Below are 17,630 nucleotides of genomic sequence, written 5' to 3' on the forward strand. Positions count from 1 at the left end.
TTACAATTCCCAGGGTTTCTTTTTTTAATACCAAAAAACAAACAAACAAAAAAAACCCAAAAGAAAATAGAACCACGTTCTAGATAAAAATTTATGACAGAGTGCATTACAACCAAATTCACTACATAAATAAAAAGTCAAACAAGGGTTGGTTCATAGTCCAGGATTTTGATTAAAAAAAAAAAACTTTGCAGTTTTAATAGGAGTAACAGGAACTGACCTGGGTAATAAAGGATGAGAGAGTGAAGACAGAGTTCCTGTTGAATAGATGTTGCCCCACATGATCACAGACTCAGACTGGAGCTGGTGTTTCTCTGCTCTTGATATTAAAGCTGGGAAAAAGCATCCAGTTTTTTCTGTGAAATAAATTTTTAGCTAAATGCTAAAAGGAGGATTTTCAAAGTTTGAATATAAACCTTTGGCCACAGAAAGGTAAATTCAGACCAGCCATTTTAGTTGGCTAATCTACAGGACTTTTAAAATGGTAATACAACATAGTTAGCAGCCAGTGAAGTGGTTTCATCTGCGGGTCCTAATCTTCACCGCCTACCAAACAGCATCCAGTGCACTCCGAGCGGGCTGGGCTCGCAGGGCTCGGCCAGCCTCTGCAGGCGGCTCCTCTGTCCCTCCCCTTCAAGCACCCCGTGCTCGTGCTCGTGCCTTCCTCAGTCACAGGCACACCTTTTCATCTCTGTGCCTTTGCACATGGTCTTCCTCTGACTGGAGGTCCCCCTGTAGGGCCACCAAACCCCTGCGACGCCAGATTCAAATCTCAACCCTCCTGTTCCCCACCTGAAGGAGGGCTCCACTGATTCGTCCTCAGCGGGCACTGGGGTTAACCTCTTTAATGCCCTCAAACACAATCAATGTTGTATTGTCAGCAGGCATGTCTTTTACTTACCTCCCTACTACTCAGACCAGAGGATATGGTCTCTGTCTTGATCTTTTTTCATCATCACATCCACAAGTCTTTGGATGCAGTGGAGGCTTAAAACATATGTTGTTAAATAAATAAATGAAAAAATGAATGAAACACATATGCTAAAAAGCTTTTAAATGAATCAGATATACTTTATATTCCAATGCCAATAATAATACAGCCATAGAAAGAGATTTAATGTTTAAAATATTTTAATTTGCCTTGCTATGGAATTTTGTTTTCAAATGTACCAAAAACACCCTCTCATAAAATGAAAAGGAACTTAGAAACGAATAAATAGACTTTTTCTTCACTAGCCCACTAGCACACTGGCTACAGGTCCTAATGCATTACTTGAAATAGTCACATAAAAGCCAAGGAAGTAAATAAATAACAAAGCAAACTATTAAATATGGGAAAATGAGCTTTTAAAAAGCTTTCTGTGATTCTTAATAGTCTATTGTTGAACTTTCAGCCAAATAATTTGAACAACGTTTAAAGTTTAATAATAAATATTAGTCTTGTGCAAAGTGATTAAGCCAAAGTAGTTTACTTCAAATACAGGAACTTAATTACAGAAAAGGAATGTACCAGATTATTTAGGGAATGTTGTTTGAGAGGACAGTGTTCTCATGACCAAGTCCAGTGTATCCTGAATCCTCATGTTATTCCTTTCTATCAGGGAAGACTGTCTCCCCGACGACTTCATGTTTTCTTCTGGATCGAGGGGGATAAGGGTATGGGGGTTGAACAGACATCGAGGCTCCCCCAAGATGCCAACTCTGAAAAGAATTATTGGTACAGTTGAAGCTTTGCTGAGGCCAAAGACTAAGGAGTATGGCTGTTCTTACGCTTGTGCATGTATGTATTAAGCTAAGACAGACAGACACACACACACACACACACACACACACACATCCAAGATGCCAACTCTGAAAAGAATTATTGGTACAGTTGAAGCTTTGCTGAGGCCAAAGACTAAGGAGTATGGCTGTTCTTACGCTTGTGCATGTATGTATTAAGCTAAGACAGACAGACACACACACACACACACACACACACACACATACCTTTTAATGTTTTTGTTGTTGTTGAAGTTTTCCCTGTTTCCATGAACCATATGGAATATGGTTCTGAAATATGGGTCTAAAAACCCCGCCCATAGCAAGATTTTGGATTGGCCACATCTGCCAAAAATGATTCTTCTACATTCTCAGTCTTACAAAGTCTGCTGCTCACTTCACCAAATCAGAACTATCTGAAGTCTAGGATAACTCACTAGTTTTTTCTAGTCTAGATGTGTGTAATCAGAGCTGATCTGGAAAGGAAAAAGGTGGTGAGGAGCAGGGGGTGGGTAGGAAGACGACACTTCCACCTTTGTTCACGTTTCTGGCAGAGGCATGGTGTCGGAGCCCCTGCCTCTCCCAGGCCCCACTCAGGAAGCACCGTTCAGTCTCTCCTCAGTCTCTCCCTTCTCTCTCCCTGGGCGACTTACACTGGCATGTGCACAGAGTCCAGGTTGTCCCCGTGCTCTTGCATCCGGGCTGGGAGTTTGATGCCCGCTTGATGGTACTTTTTCTCAGAGATATTCTGAACTTTTTCCTTGAGAGAGGGCAGCAGAGTAGACATGACTGGAGAGCGCATGTTAATGGCTTTTTTAATCGCTGGGCGTTTTGCCATCATTCTCCTGGGGAAGGGGGTGACATTTAGGTCACATCATCCTGTTTTCTAGAAATGTCTTTGAGCTTAGGAGAGTCAAAAAGTTATACCTGAATTGTACAAAAGTCATGCGTTTCTTTTCTCCTCCTGATTCTTCATCCTTGTGCTTCCTTCGAGGAATGTTAAACATGTTGGAACGAAAGAGCCTTCCTATTTCCTCCTCAATCTCTGTGAAGTGTTGACGCCGGAAGACAATCCAGGCTACGTAGGTACAGAAAGTATAAAAGGACTACGACAGAAAACAGACAGGATATGATATGTATATGGTATGATGTGAAAACTCCCACCTGTCTATGTAATACCACTAAGTAGACGCAAACCCTCATGACCCAATTTCTCAACATGCCTGAAAGGCTGTGGAAAATTATACATGTACTCACTTTTCCAGGAGGAAAATCAGACGGAAGATTAAAGGAGTGGCAGGCAGCTAATTAGCATCCTTTATAGGAAGGATATTCACTAAAAATAAGTGCCTGACAATTGGCTATTGGTTATTGCCATGCTTCATGCTTCATACCAAAAAGCAAAGGCCCCAAACGTAAATGACTCACCTCAAAGAATTTCCAGTCTTTTTGTGTATCTGATATTTTCTCCCTGAAATAGAACAAATCACAACTACAGGTTGAAAGGGAAGCTCAGTATTTCAGTGATCTAGGCATCCTTTATCTTCAAAAGGCCTCTCTGCAGATCATTACCTGTGGTCCCATGACCATTTAGTCACATAAATGCTATCAAAAGGCATTGCTAATGAGTGCCAATGACTTTTTCTTCCACTTCTTAGGTTACCCAAATCAAAACCTCTAGCGTTTGGTAAAAAGTTAATCAATATAAATTCAGGGTAAACAAGCCAGTGAGGAACTGCATCTTTCAAAATGTTTCTGGTAATGTGAGTGTTAGGGAGGTGACGAGAGTGGAAAGATGTGAAGAGGTAACACAAGGTGTTAGTAGCTATGGAAATAAGAACTAGAGGCTAAGTCTAAAATGAAGAAAAATAAAATAAAAAATTTAAGCAATGATTATGGCTACTGGGCACAAAAAGAATCAGAAACAAAACAGACACAGGTCTACCTTGCCATGCAGTCAACTGGCTGGGAGGACTAGTGCTCTCTTCCTTCTGAATGAGGTATGTAGACTGCGCCTTGTCTCTTAAAGACAGGCAAACGCCCAGGAGTCCTTGTGATACAAATTCAGCGTTAAGGATGCTGGCGTGGGCATACTTAGTAAACCTGGCCTCCCTTTTCCATTCAGAACACAGGCCATTCTGATCCTGAGTCCCAGCCTTGGGAAAGCGCATAGCCTGGGGCGGACTGGAGTGCTGAGTCGGGGGCTGAGCACCTGCAGTCACCCGGTCAGTCGTGGGGCCCAGGCCAGACCCAGGGCACTCTAAGGTTGATCGTGGGTTTGCTTCTGCTTTTGTTTTGGTCTTCCCTGGAGTAACTGAATCCTACGACTGGCCCTGCTATCAGGCTCTCCAGAACCGTCCTGAACTCCTATGGTCTGGAGAAGATGACCCAAACCCCTCTAGTCTTCTCACAGGGACTTCACAGTCTGGATGGGCCCAAACTATCCCTCTATTTAGGGGAACCACTGAAGAAGTGGTTCAGCTTTTACCGGGGCAGGTCCCTCCCTGGATCCCTCCCTGGATCCCTCCCCTCTTGCAGATGCTTCATTTCCACACATGCAAATCTTCAACAAAGAATTAAGACAACAGTAATTACTAAGTGTGGTGCTAAGCCGTTTACATTTATTATCATATTTAATTCTCATAAGATCCCTATAATATAGTCAGAATTATTACTCCCACTTTACAGCTGGGGAGACTGAAGTTGAGACTAATGTCCAAAAACATATATTTAATTAGGGACAGAGTCTGAACTAAAAATCAAGCCTGTCAGATCTCCACAGCTGTCCTTGTAATTAGGATGCTAGGGAAACAAACTTTTTCTTTAAAATATTTTGCAGATAAAAATACTAAACAACAGAGCCCAGCAGAAACTTTGCAGGATAAGCCTCGGCATCCTTCTGTGTCACCTGAAGCCTCCCCCTGACAGGAGCACTTCTGCGGTACCCCTGCCTTTCCCCGGCCTCTAGCAGCTGGAACCAGAAACCACGCACACCTGCCATGCTGAAGCGGAAACCAGCCAAACTCCGTTTCAGAATACTAAGTCAGCCTGCATCCTGGGAGAAGGTTTACAGCAGCACTCACACTGGCGCAATCCAGACCAAGCATCATCTTAGCAAGGTTTTGAAATAACAGAGTGACTGCCCAGGAAACATATACTTTCTCACGTTTTCTTTCATTTTTCTTTTTTTAAACATTACAAGAGAAGGTACCATGAACCTCCTCCCTTTGCCTCAAATTGCCATAAAACTGGAGCTTCTTTTTCTCTTAAAGCCCAGAGCAAACTGATGTATGCAAACCGAAATTAAGTACAGAATGCAGTGGGTTTCTTCTCACCACTCTGCTGTAGCTCCGCACATGACACTGAAATGAGTCCAGGAAATGGAGGCAGAGAATGAGTACATTTGGGAATGAGCACATTTAAATCTGCAAATTCATCTCTTGCTAGATTTTAAGTTGTTTTTCTTTTTTAAAATAATTCTTAATATTTTTATTCTATATACATAAATTTGAATATTAAGTACATAATAATTATAAATTGATCAGAAATTTAGAAATGTACTGAGTACAAACAACAAATTTAAGTTCTCCAAATCCTCTACCAGTTGAAACAGGGTTGATCACAGCACCAACCAACAGAAATATAATATAAGCCTCAAATATAATTTAAAATTTTCTAGGCACCACAGTAAAAGGAAACAGGTGAAATTAATTCTAATAATGTACTTACTGTATCCGAAACCCCATATATTATCATTTCAATATGTAATCAATATTTTTAAATTATGAATGAGATACTATATTCATTTAAAAACTTTCTGTCTAGTGTAAAGCATGATTCAGTACCCGCCAGCCACATTCTAAGTGCGCAAGAGCCACCTATAGCACATGGCTGCCACGTAGGTCAGCAAAGATGCTGGACGTTCACCTGTGAGAGCAGAATTCAAAGGAAAGAGGGGACAGTCAGGCTGTTGGTAAACCCAGAGATTATCGGTGGCCTGTTAGGTGCTTTCTTACTCCTTCTTGCTACATGAGACTCTCAGCTCTAGACCAAAATGAGGAAAGCTTATTTTTAGTCATTCTTGAAGTGGTGCAAAGCCTAGGGCCAGGCCCAAGAGGTTCTGGGCTGGAGACAGAAAAAAGACTGTGTTCTCACTTGCCCCCTGCCTCTTTAGGTGAAATCAGGTTTAAATGATGGCCAAGTCCTGCTCTGAACAAGGGAAGAGAAATTTCAAAGGAATATGTTTGGAAGAGGTGGGGAGAAGGGGCCTTGGTGCATGTGACTGCAGGTGAGGGTGGGGGACTAGTGCTTAAAGAGGATTTGAGCACTTGAATTTCAAAGAGACCCCTTTCTCCCCATCCTCATCCCCACTGCCAGCCTCTTTGGTCACCCATCAGGTGACAGCTGCACTGAGAGAAGAGGAGGAGAGTACATCTCCCAGGGTAGAGACAGAGGAGCCAGAGGGCCACAGCCAAAGGACAGATCTAACTCTACGGCTTGTGCCACGAGGAGGTTTTCTTATCTGTCTTGGAAAACACAGAGAGCTTTTACTGAACATGTTCATCAAAATTTTGCCAAAGCTTTTGTAGTATCAGGATTTCACAGATGCATTTAGAATAGAAAGTCATGTCCTCCTACTTCTCAAGAAGCACGAAAGCACTAAATTAACAGCCCCCAAATTGCCGGTTTTAACTCCAGAGTATTCTAGTCCAATATTAAGTATGCAAATATTAGAGACAAAAGTCAGAAAATACACATGAAAATGTTCTCATTAGAATATCAACTTATTCACATTGTGAAGAAGTGGAATAACAATATGTTAAAATCAGTTAATCACTCATAACTGGCAAAGACATTGTCCTTCTCTTCTCCTAGATAAAAACAACCAAGAGAACAATATAGACTTCATTCAAGGACACAATCACACCCATGGCCAATTACAACTTTTACTGGTTAAAATATGCTGTAATCTGTTTTCCACAATATCTTTTGTTCAGCTCTTTGACCTGTATAAAATTTGTTATGTGAATGGGAGGTGGAGAGTTCTGAACTGATTTTTTCTTTAAACTGCTATCCAACAGGCAGGAGAAAAGCAGGCGACATTGCCTACAATGACTAAAGGACCAACATCTCCTGGAAACGAGCTAGTACTAAACGGAGGCAATCACTTACTTTCAAACATGAGTTCCTTTAAAAGTTTGTATAAAAATTACATTGTCATAAAAATGTACTGCTAAAAGTACAATAAATTAAGTGGAAGTTCTATATCCAGGAAATGAAAAGATATGCTAAAATCTCTAATTATGATATAATTATTTATAGTTTGTTTTTTACCCCCAAATTAGTTTGCAATGCATATGTTCTTTTAAGGATTAAACATTAAATATGGACAATAAAATTATTTTTTGGGGGGGTAGGTGTTTTTTTTAACCTTGTTATAGACTGAATGTTTCTATCTCTCCCTCTACCTTAATTCATATGTTGAAGCCCTTTAAAAACCTAATGTGATGGACTTGGAGGTGGGCCCTTTGGGAGATAATGGGTTTAGATGAGGTCATGAGGGAGGGGCCCTATATAGAGATTAGTGTTCTCTTAAGAAGAGGGAGACGAAGGTTCTCTGTCTCCACCATGGAGGATACAGTAAGAAGGCAGCTATCTGCCACCCAGGAAGAGGGCCCTCACCAGAACCAGACAATGCTGGCCTCCTGATCTCACACTTCAGGTTTCAGAACTATGAGAAAGTAGATTTCTGTTGTTTAAGCCATCCAGTCTGTGCTAATTTGTTATGGTAGCCTGAGCTGACTAACACCAAACGTAAATTCTAGTTTTCTCAATTTGAAGTGACACTTTAAAGACAGAAAAAAATTAATGTGAAGTTGAGAAAAGGTGATTTTTACAAGTGATTGAATAGGAAACTTCATAAAGCTGACTATAATTTTATCATAATACTTTTCTTCAAACTTTTGTCAAGAAAAGAGAAAATTCCACATCTTCCTAAATAATAGGGTTTTCAGCAACTGAATTTCTACCAACAGCTCCAGGGACCTGGAAAGGCCTCCTGGATTTGGACCACAGGAATGTTTTTGATGCTGAAATTTCAATCTCCAATTTTAAATCTCTCTCTATTGCTTCTACTACTGCACCTCACAAGAAAGTTCTGATCAGGGAAGTCCTCAAGCCCAAGTCACCCACCAGAGGAGTCCTACGTCTAGTTCTAGTGTCCCTGCTGCCCCCAGACAGTCCACGGGAAGTGTGGCCTCCATGTAACATGGTGGCGGAATCAGAGTGCAGCAGCTGGGGCCGCTGGTCAATTACACCCCTGACTGCAGCAGATCTGGGAGGCATGTTTTCATGGCTGCCATGCTGGAAGACAGCATGAAACCTGTCAACTCCAAAAAAGAATTGAACACAGCAATGGAAACTCTCAAGAGCAGAAATGATGTAGCAGGATAAAGAATAAATGCTGTTGGAGTGAATTAAGAGCACATTCCCAAATGGTGGTAAATCACATTGAAGGGAATCACACAGATGGTGGTCATGGGAAGCAGACAAAGTATATGTACCACTGTGGACAAGAGGGTGCAAGAGAAGAGAAATGGCCAAGAAAGCCAAAATATAACCAAAAACAAAGAAAATGAGCCTGAACTGAAAATCTATCCATATAAACATCAAGTCCCATTTGTGAGAAACCTCATGTTCATTTTTGTTTTTAAACTTTATAGACCAAGTATGTCCTTATAAATAGCCAAGAAGAACTGAGAAAACTGGAGAAGCCTGGAGAGAACCCACTCCAACGAAACAACGAAGTTACTAACCCAGTACCATCTCTGTCCGACCTGACTTTCTTTTTTGCAGGTAGAAGGAAAGGGTTTCAAGACTCAGAAAAACTGAAAAAAGAAAAATTCTAACCACATGCAATAGTTATAAAGTTCATTACATAGAAGGGTAGAAATCCAAGCTCACATGAAAGACTTTAAAATGTAGATAGAATAAAATGTTTAGTAAAGATTAATGGTAATGATTTAAAAAATAAAGTAAAATAAATTGGAAAAATCAGGTGAGAAGTGCAAAGTATTATATAGAATTTCATTAAGGGTTTTAGATTCCCAATTGTAACAAAGAAATGGGGATAAATCATAAAACCTCAAGAGAGAACAGGAAAACAATAAATATATTCTAGATCTCAAAAGATCCAACAACTTGTTTAATAATGCAAAGCATTTTTTAAATTGCCCACACTTCCTTCACTCTAACAGATTATGTTTTTCCATTTATTCTCTTGCCCACTGTACCATCTATTCTTGAACAGGACTTTTAAAATTTAAATATAATGTGTCATATACTCTTTGACGCTGGAATTCTACTGTGAAAAATTTATCTTTAGGGCAAACTAGACAAGTACCTAAAATATAGGTATAGGAAAGTTCATTGCAGTGTTATTCATAATACTTAAAAAGGAAACATTCCACCTTTTCAACAATACACTAAAAACATTTGAAATACCAGGAAGGCATTAAAGATGATGTTGTAGAGCTATATTTACTACCATATTCCACAGAATATTAACAGTAATAACAATAATAACAACAAAAATGAAATAATAATAGTTAGCATTTACTGAGTACATAGTATGTGCCAGGGATGGTTCTAAGTGTTTTATATGTATTATATCATTAAAGTTTCACAAAGTAGGTATATTATTATATACATTTTACAGGTGTAATGTTATAGAAGAATAAATTCTATTTATTTATATAAAATTGTGTGTCTGTGCATACAAAGATGTCTGAAAGGATAATAAACGAAATGTTGGCACCAAATTTACCCTTTCCTTTTTATGTATTACTTAATTATTTTACATGATTATGGGTTAATTTTATAAAGAGAAAGAACAAAACTATATTTGAACACATAGGGAAACAACAAGCTGTTTTCTTGACATGATAAAAAATTCATCATTTAAACTAAGGGTCAACACAGTAAGTACACAGCATGTGCTAGTCTGTTCTCTTTCAAAACAAAAAAGGTAAGGCTGACTTTAGTTGCTTTTTTAATGGAATTAGACACAAGAAATGCTACTACTATGGCTAATTAAAAAATTTAAAATATGTCTACAGGAGAAATGAAATCTAAAAGCTACCTTTTATAGATAATATGCCTAGAAATTCCAAGGAGATAAATTAAAATTTTACATAGACAAGAAATGTGTTTAACAAATGTATCATAGGTTATAACAAAAATTGATAACACCAAATGCATTCTTTTTTTTAACCAAATGTTTTCTTATATATTTTTATCATCAAAAGTATATTACCAAACATGCACCGATAGGGGAATGGCTAATCAGTTAATTATAATAAATCCATAATATCCATAGTTTAAGAACTATTCCATTCTTAAAAAGAAAATGGTAGATTTATATGTACTAATCTTCAAAAATATCCAAGATTTGTAAGTGAGAAAAGCACATTTCAGAATGACAATATAGCATTATTCTGAGTATATTAACTACAACAACATAAGTACATGTGTGTAATTGAATAGCAAACTAGAAGGACATACATCAAAACGGGAAGTAACAGTACTTACTTCTGGGGAGCAAATGACATCAGGGAGGGTGGAGGGAGTAGGAGACTTTCATTTTTAACTCTATATACTAACTAACTATAAACTATGTACATAACTATTTAAAATTTTTACCCTTGGGATACATACATGAAATACTTGCATAATTAAAAATAAATAAATAAACCAAAACTTTACATTGGTATAAAAAAATTTAAAATGTGGGTGCTAGTCTAATTTAGGACCACATAAATTTCTTTAAAGATTACTATGTAAAACTTTAATGGACAAAATAAATTATATGAATAAATGGAGACTACATCTTATAGCTCTTTGGGAAGATTCAAAATAGTAAAGATGACACTATTTCCTAAGCTAAAGTATAGGTTTTAATACAACAGACAATAAAAGGTTCTTGGTAGATAACTCTTAGAACTTGATTAATAGTGAAATTTACCTTAAATAGGCAAGATCACCAAATACAAGGTTTCTGGAGGTAACAGGAGTGAGCACTTGTTTTCAGCTAAATTGTTTCCTTTCCAGCCTGGCTCACTGCCTTCAATCCCTGAGGTCCACCCCTCCTCACCTCTCCTGCTTTGGGTGCCCAAGCTCTGTCTATACCTCTATTGCACCTGTCCCCAGTCATTGGCTTCCTTACCTGGTGACGCCTCCAATAGACTGTATGCTCTTAAAGAGGATAGACTATTCTCTTTGTACCCTGGCACTTAGCACCATGATTAAGACAGAGCAACAATGTTTGTTAAATAAAGCAAAGCAAAATATAAACTATATAGTTCTCTGTTTAAAACAGGAAAACTGATCAATAAAATTCAATAGGAATTCCCCAAAACAGGTCAAAATATTAGAAAAATTCAACATCTAATAAACAAGAAGGGTTACAATAGAAAAAAATCATTAATAAAAATTACTGGAAAGTTGGATATTTGTAAAGAAAAAGTATCTTAGATTCATAGCTCATCTGATCTGATATCTTATAAACAAATTTCAAATGGATCAAAGCCTTAACATTTTTTAAAACTCTATTTTCAAAAACTAAGAAAGAAAGGTAAGGAGTTTAGCCCAGGAATGCATAGAATCAGCCCAGGAATGCAAGAACTTGTATGACTATCAAATAGCATCAGAAATAAGATGGAAATGCTCAAATAAATAAAAATTTAAAACATTTTCATAATGTGTAAAAACATAAATATCAAAATGAAAGCAACAAACTAGAAAAACAAGTGACCAATCCTAGCTGTATGAAACATATATTAGATAAATTCTCTTTCCACTTGATAAATGGTTAAAACTAGACGAAGAACAGACAGTAAATTATTTTACACAGAAAAGGAGCACAAACTCTACAGTCATGAAAGATATCCAAAGTCAAATAAAATATCTTTAAGATTTTTATACACCTATAAGCTATCAAAAATATTAAACTAATAAAACCAAGTATGCTTATTGCTGACGGTGATATAGAACGTTTTGGGAGTTTGGGGGGGGGTTGTTGTTGTTGTTGGATACAGAATGTTTTAACCTTTTTAAAGAACAATCTGGCAATATGTAACAAGTGCTATAAAATTGTTCATGCCTTCTAGGCAAATACATTCTGGGTAATAAGCCACAAGTAAACAGTACAAATGAACAAAGTTATTTATATAAAGATCCTCAATGCAAAAACATTGTAGAGCAGAAAAACTGAAGCCACACAAATGTACATAAGACGAATGGTTAAGCAAACTGGTATATTACAAAACAGAATAACTACAGTGGCTCCTCAAAGCGGCAGGTGAGATTAACTAAGCAGAATAACAGAAGAAGGTATATAGAAAAAACATGAAATACAAAAAAGCATAAATAATACAAATATTATTTTGTGTTTTGAAAATGTGGAGGAATGTGGAGAGAAATCATGTACTGCATTCTTTTCCAATAAAGCTTAAAAAAAAAAAAAAAAAGAGGTCTGGCCATGACCATGGCATGGATCTTGAGCCAGCTGTGAAAGCACTACTCTGAGAAGGAAATTTTGGGTGAAGCATTGGAGCTTTCCCTCCTGCGATCCCAAACTTTCCTGTGATGAGACACTTTAAATTTTTAATTACAGTAGTTTATAACATGTTATCCTAAGGTAAAAATTATCTTCCCACAAGCAAGGTCGTCTTATAATCCTCACCTTACTTGCTTGTACCCACAACTGTTGCTGCAAAACAAGCAGCAGAAGGGCAGGGGACACACCCAATACCCTTGTCAACACGGGCCCATCACTCATTCTCCCACCCAGGGCAGCCAAGTGGCCCTTGTCTGGCAGCTGGAAGCCTTCCTGGTGGAAAGCAAGATTCCATTGAGCTGATATAACTTGAGAGAAAAGTCATTTAAACCCAAGTAGCGGAAGGTTGTTAAAATATCAGTCACAACTGAAACACACAATATTGTAAATTAACTATATTTCAATTAAAAAAAAATCAGCCAAGATTCTGGGATTCTTCCTATACTCACTTGCCTCTCACAAAGGAGACACCACATGTGTCTGTACAACAAAAAAGACACCCAATTACTCTGTACAACAAAAAAGGAAACTTTCTAAGAGCACCAAAAGTCAAAGTTAAGGACTGTAAGGATATGGATATACAAACATGTGAAGAAACAATGAAATCCTAAATGTGTGCTTACTTTCCGCAGCACATGTGATGCTTATCAGGCATTCCCAAGCCCAGGACCAGCACACAGTACTTCTGCGCCAAGCATTTTTGCGCTAGTTCTAACTTACTGATAACCAGTTTCATCTCTTTTTTCTCTACAAGGCCCCTGAAAAGAAAAATAATAATTTGGATTAATTTTGACAAATGTCTCTATTAACTAGTGAAAAGTCAGAAGTATAAACTATTTGGAAAGAAGCAGAAGTGAGTCAACACATCTCACTCATCCTTTCATTTATTGAGCAGTGGCAGAGGAAGGTCCTCAAAGTCCTTTGATATTTATCACTGTAATCAGCATCTCAAGTTTATGGTGAATTTTCACTTTTTGATAGATCCTTTATACATTGTGCTATGTATCCGTAATTTTATACACAGTCCTAATCTATATGGAACAGTTCAACTAACAAAGTCCCTATTCTAGTAGTTTCTGAGGCAGTTAGCAGCCCACTTCCCTGCTGTTTTGCTAATACAGCCATGGAGACTCTTTCCCACCTTAGCTTTCCTTGGGTTCCTGATGTTACTGTTCAGTAAGTTTGGGGGAATCAGTGTTTGAACTACTCAACGTTTGCCCACCTCAGTTCTGTGTTTGCTAAGGAGGCATTTGTGGACTACTACTCTGGGAACTTTGGCATCAATTATATTTACCTTGCTTCCTTGTGAAAACACAGCCCCAGTTCCCATTGAATTGCAAATGAACTTTCTAAAAGACAACCTGTTCCTAGGTTACAGCATGTCTGAAGTCTAATTTTAGAAGTCTTTGCAGTACAATACAGCATGAAACAATACTGCCATAAATACATTCCAATGATTCCTACTGGAAAATGAAGTGTCACTAGCTTTTTTCTTGCCCTTCTACTTTCAGAAAGATTTAAACCAAATGAAATGCACTCTAAACAGCAGGGACAGCATATTGCCCCTTCTGATGTTAACCACTAGACTGACCACATGAGGATAAGTTGTGGGGGAAGCGTGTGGGTTTAAAGATAATATACATTTCAAAGTCAAAACATTATTACATGTGGTGAGAAGGCTTGTGAGTCACTGGAATAAAACGAGTTTCTGGAATAGATTAAACAGGTTCCAACTTTAAATGCCCAAATACACACACATGCCCCCACCAACACCCCAATGGCCATCACTGTGCCTGCTCCCTGTTTTCTTCAGCAGTACCACCCTCATCCTTCACCTGTACTTTGCCAGAGTAGCCTGTAGTTAATCTCTTCTATTGCTGTTGAAAACAAAGCAAACTAATTAGCAACAATGAAGAAATGCTTTGAAATGTTTAGGTCAATGGCTCTCAAGTTTTAATATATGTAAGAATTGCCTGGGGTACTTGCTAACAAGTGTTGATTCCCAACACCACTCCTTCAAGATTTTGGTTCAGTAGGTCTGCGTAGAGCCTGGCATTTAACTTTATTTTTTATTGAAGTGTAGTTGATTTACAACGTTAGTTTCGGGCGTACAGCAAAGCGATTCAGTTATACATACATTTTTTTTTTCAGATTCTTTCCCACTATATGTTATTACAAGAAATTGAATATAGTTCCCTGTGCTATACAGTAGGGCTTTGTTTTTTATTTTATATATAGTAATGTGTATATGTTAATCCCAAACTCCTAATTTATCCCTCCCCTGCCCTTCCCCTTTGGTAACCATAGTTTGTTTTCTATGTCCATGAGTCTGTTTCTGGTTTGTAAATAAAATTTGTATCATTTTTTTTTAGATTCCACATATTAGTGATATCATATTCTATTTCTCTTTCTTTGTCTGACTTACTTCACTTAATATTATAATTTCTAGGTCCATCCATGTTGCTGCAAATGGCATTATTTCATTCTTTTTTATGGTTGAGTAATATTCCATTGTACATATACCACATCTTTATTCATTCATCTGTCAATGGACATTTAGGTTGTTTCCATGTCTTGGTTATTGTAAATAGTGCTGCTGTGAACACTGGGGTGCATGTGTCCTTTCAAATTATAGTTTTCTCTGGACATAGGCCCAGGAGTGGGGTTGCCAGATCATATGATAAGTTTATTTTTAGTTTTTTAAGAAATCTCCATACTTTCCCTCCATGACCCTGGCATTTAAAATAAGCCCAGGTATAATCCACTGGAAAAAAAATTTTGGTAATAATTTCAAGTGCCATACAATTGGTTATAAACTTTGATCCAATAATCTTTCCTAGAAATTTATCCTTTTTAAAAAATTATCCAAAGTTAGGGGAGAAATCTAAAGCATGAAGATATTCAGTGCAATTATTATTTCTCTATTTGTCTATCAGAAAAACTGGAGATGCCCAAAATATATAAAATAGAGGGACTACAGAGTAGGAATACAGGCTGTAGAAATATAGCCAGGTACTGTTTAGGACTTGACATTAACCTAACACATGAGTCCCCGTGGAACTTAAGCCAGGCACCAAAGTCTATACTTTTAATGACTATACTATACCGCCTCTTAATAGGTACATCAATAAGTCATTAACATACACTGGCTTGATGGAAAGTTTTGCCACCATTAAAAATTATAATTACAAGATTGTAATGATTTAAAAATGCTTATAATATGATGTTTAAAACTGCATACATAATTGTACCTTTGTTCAGAAGCTATAAATCCTAATTACAAATGGATAAACTCAAGAATAGAGAGTAGGGTTGACTGGTAGGGAGTGTGGGTACACTACACAGTGGTTTCGGCACAGGCTTTGGAGTTAAACCAAACTGCCTCAGCTCCACCACTAACTAGGCATGTAATCTCCAGCGAGCTCTTTAACCTCTCTGAGCCTTAGCTTCATCTGTAAAATGGGAATAAGGCTGCTTCTTCTGCAATTAGGGCTTTATCATCTAAAGTCATCAAATGGTGGCTATGATATCCTTCTGCACCTCTTCCTGCCCCGCCTCACAGGTTGTAGGTTTCCTCCCAAGTGCCAACCACTAGGGGAAGATAATATGCATTACCTCATCTAATCTGGATGATAACTGCAAAGTGAGTGCTATTATTATCCCTATGTTATACCTCATTAATTTGACTGAAATTAATTTTTTTCTTAAAGTTATTTATGTCCAGATATCTCAATGTAATTTATATTTGTTTATATTAGAATAAATAAACCAGTTGACTGCTGGAAGCCTGAAAATGAAGTTATTATACATTTTTTAGAATCACACCACAGAACCATTAATTTTAAGGCTTGGATTTTTTCTTTGTCTTTCTGTAACTGATTCCTTCTAAGAAAATCTACCACATACCACTGTGTTCTAATAAGTTTTAGTATATTTTAAAAATAACTAAGAAACCTTTCTTCTCTGTTATCTATTGCTATAAATTAAGAAATGAAACAATGTCTCTGCTTGATTAGCAATAACCCACAGAATTGGCAAACACCATACAAAATATAAGCTAATATGCTTCCAAAGTCTATTCAGTTTCTTCCTGGTAAACAGTAAGACTCCTCAAACCTTCTGAGCCCACAGCTGACTGAGCCCACAGCTGACTGAGCCCATTTGCTTGCTACCACAGAAACACTTCATGATCTCTGGATGCTCTGCTGGATACTGCATATTATAATGGCTTTACTGGAGCAGCAGTGTTTGAATTATTTATTTGGTTCTTTACAAAACTGTCATCCAAATACATGTATCTATGCATAAAATGTTTTTCAAACTGCTTATTTACATGCAAGGATTTTGCATTTTGAAAACATTCTACAGTAACAAATTGATGACTCTACCCGGCATTCCTAACAGCTAAATCATTGGGTTGGTTCCACATGCACTGGGGAGGGCAGCCTGGGCACTGGGAAGTTCCATGGCTTGTAAAGGTCACCAAGCCTGAGAGGCATTGTTCTGCCTTGGACTCTGAGTTCCCAGATTCTTGCCCTGTATAGCTCTGAACCACCTCCACCTCCGGGGATTAAATTCTTCATATGTAGCCTAAGAAGTCTTGTTTTCTTCTGTGATTTGGAATATCATTTTGGTCATATCTGTTAATTTTTAAAATTCTGAGTTTTTTTTATTAGATGCTTACAAACTCTTTAGCAAGAACTTTGTAAGCATGAAAAGCATAGAAACAATATCTATATCGGCACAGTCCCACACAGTAGCTGTGAGCCACAGCAGCCACTGAGCACTTACTGTGGCTGGTCCACACTGAGGTACGCTGAAATTGTAAAACAGACACCATTTCAAACACTTACTACAAAAAAGGAAGGTATTTCATCAGTAATTTCCTAATATTGACTGCAGTTTGCAATGATAGTATTTTTGAGTCAACTGGGATAAATAAAATATCTTCTTAAAATTAATTTGACCTGTATCTTTTCACATTTTAAAAATGTGGCTATTAGAAAATTTTAAATTCCACACGTGGCTCTCGCCTATTGGCATACCCTTCTACTGGGCAGTGCTGGTCTATATTTGGAATATTTAGTTCACAGAATACCCATCTGAATTATTCAGTGAGCTTTAAAACCGGTAAGCTCCTCCCTGTAAAATGTTCTAGTAAAATCCAAAGATTTAAAAATTCCCATCATCTCTTTACCCTAGACAAAGGTTAGCTTTAATATAGACAGTGATAAAGCTTCAAAGTGCACCGCAA

General features: G+C 37.6%; 1 protein-coding gene across 6 annotated transcripts in view; it reads right to left on the minus strand.

The window, feature by feature from the left end:
- Positions 1-1,113: 1,113 nt before the first annotated feature.
- The window catches only part of PPP1R36 (protein phosphatase 1 regulatory subunit 36), a 32,293-nt gene continuing 15,776 nt past the window's right edge, over positions 1,114-17,630 (minus strand). For 5 of the 6 annotated variants that reach the window (XM_074365393.1, XM_074365392.1, XM_045522102.2 and 2 more), the window contains 5 exons: positions 13,000-13,134; positions 3,190-3,232; positions 2,689-2,867; positions 2,415-2,606; positions 1,114-1,701 (listed from right to left, as the gene is read on the minus strand). In XM_074365393.1, coding sequence (XP_074221494.1) covers positions 1,515-1,701; positions 2,415-2,606; positions 2,689-2,867; positions 3,190-3,232; positions 13,000-13,134 — 736 coding nt within the window. In that variant the 3' untranslated portion in view covers positions 1,114-1,514. The remainder of the gene's footprint in view (positions 1,702-2,414; positions 2,607-2,688; positions 2,868-3,189; positions 3,233-12,999; positions 13,135-17,630) is intronic. The other variant, XM_074365394.1, reaches the window with a different exon arrangement.

Source organism: Camelus bactrianus, chromosome 6 (genome assembly GCF_048773025.1).
Source record: "Camelus bactrianus isolate YW-2024 breed Bactrian camel chromosome 6, ASM4877302v1, whole genome shotgun sequence".
Classification (NCBI taxonomy): Eukaryota; Metazoa; Chordata; class Mammalia; order Artiodactyla; family Camelidae; genus Camelus; species Camelus bactrianus.